Consider the following 12,275-nt stretch of genomic DNA (forward strand, 5'->3'; position numbering starts at 1 on the left):
GTCGACTGTAAATGTACAACATTCACTGATCTGTCAAAAGTCACCCTCGGAAGTCATCGCGTTAACGTCACTTCAGTATCACTCGAGCTTCGGGAGCTCTCTTTTATAACATCAAGGTCTCTATTCGAGAGAGATGATGTACGGGAAAACTTGTTCATAGCACTATAATCACTTTTCTCATCAGACACTTCGCGGGAAATATTGTAGTCCCTATTATCATCCGAATCAATATCAGTAACATCGTTAACTTCAACTTCTAGCATGTGTTCATCTTTTACACCGAATGTATTAAAGCTTTTATCATGACTAACACTTCTTATTCTATCAAGATTTTGTTCCAAACTTTGCATTTCATCGACATCTGGCGAGTCGTCAAATTTCCATTTGATATTTGAATTGAAGTGATCTACACCAGGATAAACTCCTATACTATTGCTTCTGTGCCCGAAAACCGGACATTGTCGGAATTCTCACAATTCTGGATGCCGTCCATTGCATGTCTTGTTAAAGTTACCTTCATCTAAGCTTAAGTTTGACCGTGATCTACCGCACTCAAGGCCAGGGGTTTGTCTAAAGAGGCACATATCCGAATTTTTCAGTCTACACTGTCGTGAGCAAGATTCAATCTGAAACGCTGACCTATCAAACTGCCTGTAATCCGTGGGTCCACAAACATCAAAGTATCTTGGGTCGTGCTTACAGACATTGCTGGGGCATCCTTTGAAGGAACCAGAACATCGTAGGGGGTCTCTATGGCACGCCTTTTGGATAGCATGGAGTGAGGTAGATGAAACTGTGCGTTCTAATATTTCACCCCAATATTTTTCGCCGATGCCTTCGAACTCCCCTTTCGAATGCCGGCCATCAGATGTAATTGGAGAGCTGCAACACCCCGTGGGTTTTTCATAACTGGCAAATGACTTTGGTCTTCGGCAGCAGAACTGTGAACAAATTTATGATTAATACTTTAAATTAAAATATGATGTTAAATATGTTACTAAACAAAGAGTTAAATTAGTCTTTCCTAAATAACGTTTTATTTTTCAAAATGCGATTAGGTTGTTATGTTTTGCTATTCACTGTTCCTAAGCGATGTATTTTTCTTTTTCTAAAAAAATATGTTTTTAATCATTACCTACCTTGTCTCAATTTTACAAGCTTTTCTTTAATTTGTTTTGTATTTTTTTTAAATAAACTAAATATTTTTTATTTGCGAATTAATCAAAACAAAATAACAACCAAAATACTTACGTAGTACTGGAGCATATCATGGCTTATTCGTCTGAATTGACTGTTCAATAGCCAATAAAGGAAAGGGTTCCAAAAGCTATTGCTGAGAGCTAACCACGTCACAATGAAATCTAGCGTCGGCGGGACCTGTTAACAAAAAGAGTGCTTTAATTCCAGGTACTGTTTACTTAGTCCAGGGTCGTAATGCTGACTTGTTACAAGAAATCGATCGTGCACCCCAGTGTAGGTACCTACTCCTAAAGTGATTTTCTGGAATAATTCAAACAGGGCCTTAAAATTTTGTATTATTTAATTTACATGCTGGATGCTATGATACGTAGCATCAAAAATGTTCTCGCCATACAAGTAATATTTTTTACGATATAATACATTGACTCTTTGTTGGACACTATATAGAAAACGTAACAGAAGAACAGGCACGTGCAGGAAATATATAAGGTAAGCAAGAGGCAATCATGCAGGAATAAATATAGATGTAGGTAAGAATATGGGGTATAAAAACCCCCTGTAGACTAATTGGTTAACGCAAGACGATCAATACCGAGATGCAAATTAACTTCATATAAAATCAGGGCATGAAATATATTATTGTGCCTTACTAATATTTGAGAATATAGCTAAGGATTTAAATAAATAAAAATAAAAATAGATATCATGGGACACTTGACACCAATTGAACTAGCCCAAACTAAGCAAAGCTTGTACTATGGGTACTAGGCAACGGATAAACATACTTATATAGATAAATTCATACTTAAATACATATTAAACATTCAAGACCCGAGAACAAACATTCGTATTATTCATACAAATATCTGCCCAGGCCAGTCAGGTCCTCTAACCACTTCGCCAACTGGTCGTCAAAAAAAATGAAAATAAAAGTTAATGATGCAATAATAGAAGTTAATAATGATAATAGATAGAGAATTACCTTACAACCCGTGCAAGCCGCTACAACTTCTTGTATAGTAGCCGGAGTGACCATGACTATAAATCCCAGTGACATAGCTGCCATAGTCCGAGACGTGCTCACACTCTGAGGCCGAACTGGTGCTTGAATCTAAAACATAAACCAAAATTAAATCGGTATATAATATAACCTGCTATCTATTATTATAAACAGGACTTTCAAATCTTTAATGTAGGAAATATGAGAGTATGAAATATACCTATACACTATAGGTAATGTGTTAAAGTGTCTTTAATTCCGTATCTACGAGTTGACTGATAAGCTTGTAATTTTCAGGTATGTTTTAAGTTTTGTTTTTTTAATAAGCGATCATTTTTCCCAAAGTCAACCACCATCCGTAACACAATTGGGGACTTCGAAGCATGAAGGAGCAAGAAGGAAATGGAACAATAGAAAATCTTATTCGGTTTATTGATGCAATTTTCCTCATGAAAGAATATTTATTATTGCCCAAGAATACGTATTTCTTTTTATCATAAATTCAATCTCACAAAATGACTTACAAAAAATGTTATGTACACAAGTACCTTCTTGATGAATTCTGTCGCACGCTTGAATTATTACAATACTTACATTAATTAAGATTGGTTTTTGGTGTCATTTTTGTATTTTTTATTTCAACTCCAAATTTTGTTACTTTTACGGTCATCCCGTTAAACCCATATCGAAAATACAAACTGAAACAGATGCACAGAAAAACCGGTTGTCCAGTGGTGGTGTAGTGGTATAGCACGTGGCACGGAATGCCGAGGACCTGGGTTTGATTCCCAGCGCTGGTCTATTTTGCTAGTTTTTTAGTGCATCTGTTTCAGTTTGTATTTTCGATATACATTAATTGTAATATATCTACGGATGGAGATACAATCTGTGACTATTAGTTAACTTTTGAAGCAGAATTTATTTTTAACACGCACTTTGCATTTGTTTTGTTAAAATATTACAAAGACAATGAAAGGGTTGACTGACTAGTCAACCCTTGAAAATATTACGTCAATATGCTCGTAAATATAATCCGCGATGTTTTTGTCCAATAAATGTAATTTCAATAATAATAAGTGTCAAGTCAGCAACAGAAATGAAACGGAAGAGGTCCGTCTTTCTTCGAGATGTATATGTAATTTACCAACGGCTACGTCACGTTGGGTCACCGGACGGGTTCAACGTTTATTCATGTACATAATGTAACTTAATATACTATTATACCAAACAATTCATAATCCATTAGCCATTACGTAGAAGATTCTGGATTTCTACTGCATGATTCTGCTTAAGGAGATGTTAAAAATATTCTTAATTTACATGTCCTGACTCGCTAACTGAGTCATAATCGCTCAGCCTAAATTTTTACAAGTAAGAAACTAAAAATTGGCAAATTGTTTCCCATTACGATATAGGTAGGATGTACATATACAGCAAAAAAAGAATCATTTCAATGCCAAAATAAAACCTGGAACGATTTACCTACTATCGATGGCCTAAGTTACCAGGGTTCTTTAGTTACTTCTGAGCCTAAGTTACTTCAGGGTTAAAGTAATCCAACGAGGATCATGAAAGGCTACTTTTTAGGTAATCTCCGTGAGTGAGCTGCAGGAAAGAGAGGGTTAGTATAAATAAATAAATCTTACCACAGTGACCACATCATGGTTATCTAGTGCATTCTTTGTACAAGGTGGCGGAGCGCCATTTGGTCTCAAAGGGTCAGGAACACATTTACTCCTATTCTTACTAACGTGAAACCCTGATCCGTAACAGTACATGAGCGCCATTGTCGTCGGAAAATAGTAAGCGCAACAAGACAGGATCCTAAAAAAGTAAAGAATATGAGTAACTGAATTATCTGTAGTAAATTAAATGTGCAATTTTATGTCTCTACGTGTTTTTAAAGTACGGTCGCGGAGCTCGAAGAATTTCGCGCAATGACCTCCACTACTTGTGTCTATCACTCGCGCGTGAATATTTGACGTCGCATTCGTACAAATTCATCTGTTTGAGCGCGACGGCAAATATTTACGCGTAAGCAACAGAGACACATAGTGAAAGGTCATTGTACGAAATTCTTCGTGCTCCGCGACCAGACTTTAGCTACTTGTTTTCATAGTGTCAGGTTTTAAGGTATACCTACTTAAACTAGTTTGCGAATGTCGTTCGGAACTCGAAACAAAAGATCGCTTTTTCTTTCTCATTTGAATCTTCAGGAAAATGAAGAACTAGCTGTGCTGTAGTTCCAAATTAGGCAACGTCGGATACGTTACGTCTTTCAGTCAAAATCATTAAATACACTAGCTGTTCGCCGCGATTTCATCTGCGTAAAATTTACTAACGCTCGCCCTGGAGAACTGTAAAATATTCCGGAATAAAAACTTTCTTATGTCCTTTTCCGGGTCTCAAACTATTTTCATATCAAATTTCATTGCAGTTGTTTTGATAACTTCGGGCGTAAAAGCAAAACAAACGAATATACTAAGATTTGTAAGAAATATTTGTTCGCGCATGACTGCAGAACGGCTGCACCTATGGTTAATTCTTTTTTTTGTATTTTAAATACATTAAATTTTTATTACTTACATGCAATTTTTTTCATAGAAATCTTGAAAAGATTTGTATGAAAAAAATTGATACTAGAGTAATAAAATCTGATTTAAAAATCTCTATTACAAAAACCGAGTGAATGAGGCAGAATATGCTTGCAGAGTAGATTTAGTTTCATTTTCTTCATAAGCATGCCCGTACGAACTCGGAACGGGCACCAAGTTTGTAACATTAAGATACATCCAAAAAATTAAGCGAAATAGAAGTATTTCCCCGTAATTACAACGATATAAGTGTAGGTTACCTGAACGCTACTCTACTGTGAAAAACGTCGCAAGCCATCAGTCCTGTGGAATTGAAGTAATACCCTGAGCGAGGTAGCACCATACTAGCGAACAGTGAGACGGAGAGGATCCAAGTTATACTTATAACTAACACGCAACCCTGCAAATAAAATAAGTTACCTTATAAAAAAAATGTTGGCCAATCCACACCACAGGTGACCATAGGGCTAACTTTTTCCTCTGTCAACGACAATATTAGCATTGTATTTAATACAACGTGGAAACGCAGCCAGCCTTCTGGATACTGCTTGATAACAGCGATCTAGGTGTGATATTTGTTAATACTTATAGGTTTTTAGCTTAGATAATTGTTTTTAGGCTTAGAATAACTTCGATTTATTTTCTGTTTCTTTTGTCTTTTACCCGACTGCCCAAAGGAGGGTTATGTTTTACGAGCGTACCTATGTATATTATGTTATGAACGTATGTCCATTTCTTTGGTCCTCGCTGCAGCCTATACGGCTTGACAGACTTTAACATATGAGGTATCATTGGATTCGTCATAAGTGACATAGGCTATATAATATTTAATATGGCGTCTGCAAAAAAAATATGGCGAAGGAATGTTTTTTTTTTGTATTGTAACAATATGGGTATCAAATGAAAGCTAATAAAAAGCCCATTCTAAATAGATATGGTTTATATTACTTTTAATGTACCATTTTCACAGAAATATCAAAAAGTATAAAATAAAACATTAAATTTAAAAAATCAGAAAACCCGACTGCCTTAAAAACTAAAAGGAAGAAAATAAGTCTAGTGGTCTAGCACTCTGTTAAGTTGGTAGCTAATTTAAAGTTCAACAGTCGGGACCAGCTCAAAAATTACCGCTTAAACACCGCTTAATATCGCTTAAACGAAAGGTGACTAAATGTTTTTAGCGGCTGCGAATACAATCTTTATGAGTAGGTAATCAATCTGTATAAAATTTAGTTTCTTATTGAATGTAATGATTGCATTATATCTCATAATAAATAGGTACACCAACAAAATAAGCACATACTGCGACTACGTCGTTCCAGTAAAGACACTTTTCGCTTATTAGCCAATCAGTTGTCTACTTCTTCATGTTACACAACATAAATTCTAACAAAGATTCTACGATTTCATTTGCGCCTTTGACTAGAGCAAGAATGTTTCAAACAAAACCGAATTCAAATCTTCCGTTTGTTTTCGAATTTCTTTACTGAAATTATAATCTAACTCCGCAAAGTCTAAAGTTTAGACGTATACAAAATGTTCTCACGAAGAAAACTTCCTGAGACCTTAGTTGGATTTGAATCCCGGTGCGGGTTCGTCTTCTAAAATTCAGAGGTAAAATTTCCGGGACGAAAAAGGTGTTTATCAACCGAAGCCTTCTTGAGAAACTCTGCTATTACGCATTATAAAACGGGACTATTTATGTATGTATGTATATAAACTCTTTATTGTACAAAATAAGTAAACAAACACAGATGACAAACAATGAAATATATGTACAAAGGCGAACTTATCCCTTTAAGGGATCTCTACCAGTCAACCTTTGAGTGGATGAGAGGAGCATTCAGTCAGGGACAGACAAAAAGTGAGTTTAAAAATTAAAATAGATAGTGGAAGCTACAATGTTGTTAAGTATATTTTGTTTACACGTAATATTAACATAAAATAACAAATATACGTTATTACAAAAGCAAAGAAAAATAAAACTAAAACTAACTTATTTTAAGCCTAAAAAACTATATTTACAATTATCACCGAGATCGCAATTAGTGGGGAGGGAGTCCATAAAGCTGGCCGAGTTCCCTCGTTGTATGCCAATGTCAATACGTTGACCCAGGACAGAGCTAGCCCTTTCACCTCTGGAACGGACAAGCTTCTTTTTTTTAAACTTATTAATTTCAAAAAAAGAAGCAGGTAAAACTATTGTTTTCGACTTTCGGGTCCCCACGGCCCAAGAGTTTCAACTGCAAAAGCTATGTAGTTACACATAATTATACAGGTACACCGTATTTTTCTTGATTACTGTTAAATTCGATAGACGGCTCAGTTCATTAATAGAAACGACCTGGTAATTTACTTTTTAGCCAAGCCAAAGAAAAAAGATTTTTTGAAAGAAAGAAAATACATTTACTCACAACACAACAATAGTATTAAGTAAAAATCAATTTCATTTCATTTCAAGGAGAAAAGCATTTTTTTCGTACCCACATAATTAGATTAGAACTTAATTAGAACTTCACAGGCATTGTTAAATTCACAAACTTCATAAGTGACTTTGTTTTATGTTGGAAAACTTATATTTTCATAACATAATTATCTAGTGCTAAGCTGAAGACAAATAATAACTTAATAGCAGCTTAGAAATTAACAATTTAACATAATACAATACAAGTCTTAAAAATAACTTTCAGTAGGTACCTATTCAAATTCAATAGAAATTATATTATTTCGTAATTATTTAAATTTAGTTTGATAGAGTAGGTAGGCATCAGATATTTATCTCATTATAAAATTCCAAATATATATCAGATAAATATCAGGTAAAATCCACGTAATATTGTTATAATTATTGGAAGTTTGAAATTGTGATTCATAAACGACTTGATGACACTTTCTTACCTTTTTACTGGAATGCTTGTGGTAGGTATTTGGGTGCAAAAGGAATAGATATCTGTCAATAGCCATACAGACTAATATTACCGCACTCTGCTGGCTTACCGCACCTCGCAATAAAGCCTGCAAATATATATCACATATAAATGTATGTATAGTACGAACGAGGTCACCATTATAAGACAGCCGGTGAAATTCCAAAAAAATGAGGTTTGAGCCTTTTAGGCTAGCAGCACATCTGTAAATCTGTAATCTTCTTGAGTTACCAGTTACCATCAGGTACCCACACGCTTGTTTGCCATTCATATTCATAAAAAAAGCATTATGGATGGTTAGAGCACGTAATTCTAAGATTTATTACTTAGGTACACTCGAACCAACTGAATCGTGACCCGCAGTGGAACCTTTTCGTAGAAAAAATCATAGTGACATCGCATTGCTTGACAAGGGAATTTATTATGACACACTGTGAGAACGTTTTACGGTGGGTCAGGAATCAATTGGTTGAACTGTACATACATGTTACAAATTAAGAGTGCTTTTTAAGTACCCATAAAGATTTTGATTTAATTAAAATGTCCGCCAAGCATCCAAAGTACAATGAACCGGAATTGCGAGTCAGTGGGTCGACAGGAAGGCATAAGTTGCTAAGCTGAAGTTGGAGCCAGTTTGTGCTCGGTCACTGCGAACCATTACACGATAGCGCATTAAGCCGCAACCGCCAGAAGTTTAAGCAATTTTATTGTTTGCGGATCAACGCCTTGACTGCTCCCTTATAATTACTCTTCTCAAACTTCTATGCTTTCGCATCTTCAAAAGCCATAAAGATAATAGCCGAAATTGGTTTTAGTTTCGAATTTCCATCGTCACCATTTTAATGCCGAATGCTGACATCGATAATTTATAAACATGGATTCTACTTCTACTGCTTATTAACAAGCCTACGGTCAAAGTTTAATTCTATATAAGTAGAAAAGCTAATAAAAAGAGTCACGGTACAGAATACTGTCCTTACTCGTAGTATCCGATTACCGTTTAACTTTGCCTCTTCATTTGAGAACTTTTTTCCTTCCCAAAGTAGCAACTTTACTCATTTTCTCTTCGATTCTTGTTTAAATAAAGTTTTAGCAGGGACTGCGTAGCTCCACCTAGCTTTAACTGGATTAAGCAACTCTCTCAAAATTTGATGGAAAGTTAATTTTCTATTTTCACGCTTTTTCCTTTTTGACAACGCTTCCCGTTTCAATTTACAAGATATTTGTCTCTAAATGGAATTCCACTGAATCAAATCAACGAGAAAGTATAAAAATAATAGACTGAAAATATTTTTCGAATTCAATATTTACCTGTATCTGACAGAATATTTCGCCGTAGGGCCAACACTTGTAAAGTGCTGGGAGTAGGGCCACGGGAGCTATCAAGATTCCAGTGAATAAGTCGTTAAGAGCCAGGGATGTCAGCAAATACCTAGGCTGGAAAAATATACGATATTAAAGCCCTCTTTTGTAGGCCTTAAGAATTGTTTTTTATTCGAATAGTAAATTACCTGATTTTCTATATACTTGATGTACCTCCTATTACTGAGAACGCAGATGAGGACTAGATTTGCGAACACAATGCCCATTGATAGTGCGAATATGAAAAATGCTTTGACGATGTCGACTGGAGCGGGAAAGGTAGTTGGCCAGCCTTTTCCGTTGAACCAACAGGAACTGTTGATGAGAGATGGCGCTACGAGCAATGCGCCTTTGGTCGAGTCGAACATAGTCGGCGCCTGCTCACAGCAGCGCACGATTCTCTTGAATAAGGCATTTAGATCACATGCGCAGCACTAGTACCGATAGTTTCATCAAGCTCTCCTTCTGGATTTCTTTCTTTATAAACTGTTATCTCATTAACCCATTTTATCGTTTTTCTTATATAGATACCTCTTAATTCTGTTTAACTTTTATTTGCCATCTTTAGTGGAGCTACTCCCTCCGTTGCTTATTATATCGTATCTGAAACAAATAAAATAATCAATCTTTGGCGCATCCCTGTCGCATTCATTAGAAAATGGGAAGTCAATTTAAAATAAAGCATTGTTATCTTGGCAACGAATCGTAAAACATTCTCGTCACGTTGTTAAAGAAAAGGGAAGCTTGAAAAAATAAGCTGGAGTCCAGGATACTGAATCAATTTCACTGTCTCCCTTGCCAGGATCAGCGTAATAAATTGTCTCGTCCGTTGTAAACCTGAATTAAATATTTCGCGTTTTTGTCGGAAACTGAAGCTTATTATTATTTATTGTTTTATTAAGCAGGCTTAGTAAGCCAATTTGAGGAAACAGAAAGAGAATACAGTACTGTGATTGATTATGAGAACACGAAATTGCGAAGCTAATGAATTTTTTACAAAACATTTGAAAGAAAACTATTCTGTATGTTTAATTGGGTCATTACATTATCATAGGAAAAAGAAAGGTAGGTATAAAATTTGTTTGCAAATGCAAATTAAGCAAGATAAAACGTGCGATTTCATAGAATAAACGCCCACCAAAGCCAATTTATTTAGAAGGACAGAGCTGAGAGTAAACACTGAAGGCCAACCAATTTACGGGTAAGTGTTTGAGTAGGTACCTACTACTAGCTAGTCCAAATCTCGTAATAAATTCTTTTTCAACCGAGTAACTAAGAATCAGAGAAAAAATCAACATATAATTTCTCGGTTGTTACGAACATTTAAACGTTAATCTCTTTTTAGAGGGTTTGTTGTTCACAGTCAGATAAGTGGTTACATTTCTAAAAATACGTACGTGTGCACTTATCTCAGTGACAAAAGCAACGAACAAATGCAAGACGCAAGTGTAACATCCTCGAAAACTTCAAGAGATCTCCTTAGTTGGAACTCCAGTAAGATTGGTGGCGAAGTCACTGTCAATTTCCGGAGGAAAATCGAATTCCGAGGAAACGGGAAAAATGGTCTTATATTGTACTTTACTTGGTGGTATCCGTCTTTTCATGTTATTACTGGCCAAGTTCTTTATGAGATAATAAGTAATTATTGCTAAGCTACAGGTTAATCATTAAAAACCTTTTGAAGATAGTATTTAAGTGACTGCACTTAACTAGCTGTGGTGTGTTTCAATCAGCATAAAAACGTTTTATACCGGGTGTAGCCTGTAATGTTAGCAAATAATTAAAACATAGATCATACTCCTCATACTGAACACCATTAGTTCAGCGACTTTTAAAAATAATTAGTTTTTTTTTTAATTTTTATTACACTTTGAAGTTTATTGGAAGAAGCAATGTAAAGCAAAGTGCTAGATGTTCTTTCCGATGCAGGCGACGTCAGTTGTGTTCTAGAATGGCGTACATTGATAGCATTATTTAATTTGTATGAAAAAAGGAAAATTCAAAGACTCCATTATTTTTAAAAGTCGCTGAACTAATGTTGTTTAGTTTGACGAGGACGATCTATGTTTTAATTTTTTGCTCGTAATACAGGCCACACCCGGTATAACAACGTTCTAGTTAATAACATAAAATCACAATTAACGACAAGCATAAAAAATGTTTAAATTATTTAACACTTATTTAGCTTAACAACTTTTGTCGTAATGTTCATAGGTATATGGAATAATGCTATACTGTATATTGATGGAAATGCATACTAATATTTGTTATAACAACCGGGGGGCATAATCTTCTTTTTATATAATTAAGTCTTGACTTAACCACGTGGAGTAGGAGCTGCGCCAATTGAAGCTCCTTCGGCTTTGTCTCACTCGTTGTTATGTAAAATGTACATTATGCGATTTAAATATTATTTTATATATTATGACTATTATACTACTCGTTAACTACAAAGTATGTGAACCATTTATTGTTTTCTCAAAAATTATGCAGTTTTTATACAAGATTGAAATTAGCAAAATTTTTGTTGCAAATGATTATCGACCCCACTAGCTGCGCAGTCGATGTCAATTTATCACCGTGTTTCAATTTCAGAGTGTCGTTATTTTGTTTAATTTTAATAATTTAATATTAATCTTAGCTTGCATGCAGCTAAAGTACAAGAACATAAAAACTTTTCGTAAAAAGTGGGTTAGTATTATAATATCTTATTAAGGGTTAGCTGTACATTATAAAAAGTCACACTAGGATCTTAACATGACACTGACATGGGACGTTTCGGCGTGGGAGCTTTTTGAAGATCAGATGAAAGGCATCAACGTCTTTTCAATAATTTAAACGCAAATTCTAGTAAAATTAAGCTTAGATTTATGAAGACTTGAAATAGCCAGGTAAAAGGAGGTGGACATAAAACTATTCTACCAATATCATCTCAGCCAATATTCCTACTATTTACTGCTGCTGCGCAAAGGCCTCCACTCAGAATGAGAAGGCTTGGGCTGTAGTTCCCACTTGGGCCCAGTGCTTTTTGGGAACTTTTTCCCAGATTTTTTTTCAGCGTAAAGCTCGTGGTAAATTTCCAATAAAATATCGCACATTAATTCTGAAAAATTCAGAGATGCGAGGCCGAATTTGGACCAACTTTTTCAGGCTATATACTTTTTTAGGGTTCCGTACCTCAAAAGGAAAAAA

The 12,275-nt window shown here is 35.2% G+C and overlaps 1 protein-coding gene across 1 annotated transcript in view; it reads right to left on the reverse strand.

Moving 5' to 3' along the window:
- Positions 1-380: 380 nt before the first annotated feature.
- LOC141436307 (trace amine-associated receptor 8b) overlaps positions 381-12,275 on the reverse strand; it is a 100,437-nt gene continuing 88,542 nt past the window's right edge. Inside the window, exons 2-9 of the mRNA XM_074099238.1 lie at positions 9,233-9,686; positions 9,033-9,158; positions 7,693-7,809; positions 5,055-5,194; positions 3,847-4,024; positions 2,183-2,311; positions 1,252-1,377; positions 381-941 (exon numbers count right to left, since the gene is read on the reverse strand). Of these exons, the coding sequence (XP_073955339.1) occupies positions 471-941; positions 1,252-1,377; positions 2,183-2,311; positions 3,847-4,024; positions 5,055-5,194; positions 7,693-7,809; positions 9,033-9,158; positions 9,233-9,451 (1,506 nt within the window). The 5' untranslated portion in view covers positions 9,452-9,686 and the 3' untranslated portion in view covers positions 381-470. The remainder of the gene's footprint in view (positions 942-1,251; positions 1,378-2,182; positions 2,312-3,846; positions 4,025-5,054; positions 5,195-7,692; positions 7,810-9,032; positions 9,159-9,232; positions 9,687-12,275) is intronic.

Source organism: Choristoneura fumiferana, chromosome 16 (genome assembly GCF_025370935.1).
Source record: "Choristoneura fumiferana chromosome 16, NRCan_CFum_1, whole genome shotgun sequence".
NCBI lineage: Eukaryota > Metazoa > Arthropoda > Insecta > Lepidoptera > Tortricidae > Choristoneura > Choristoneura fumiferana.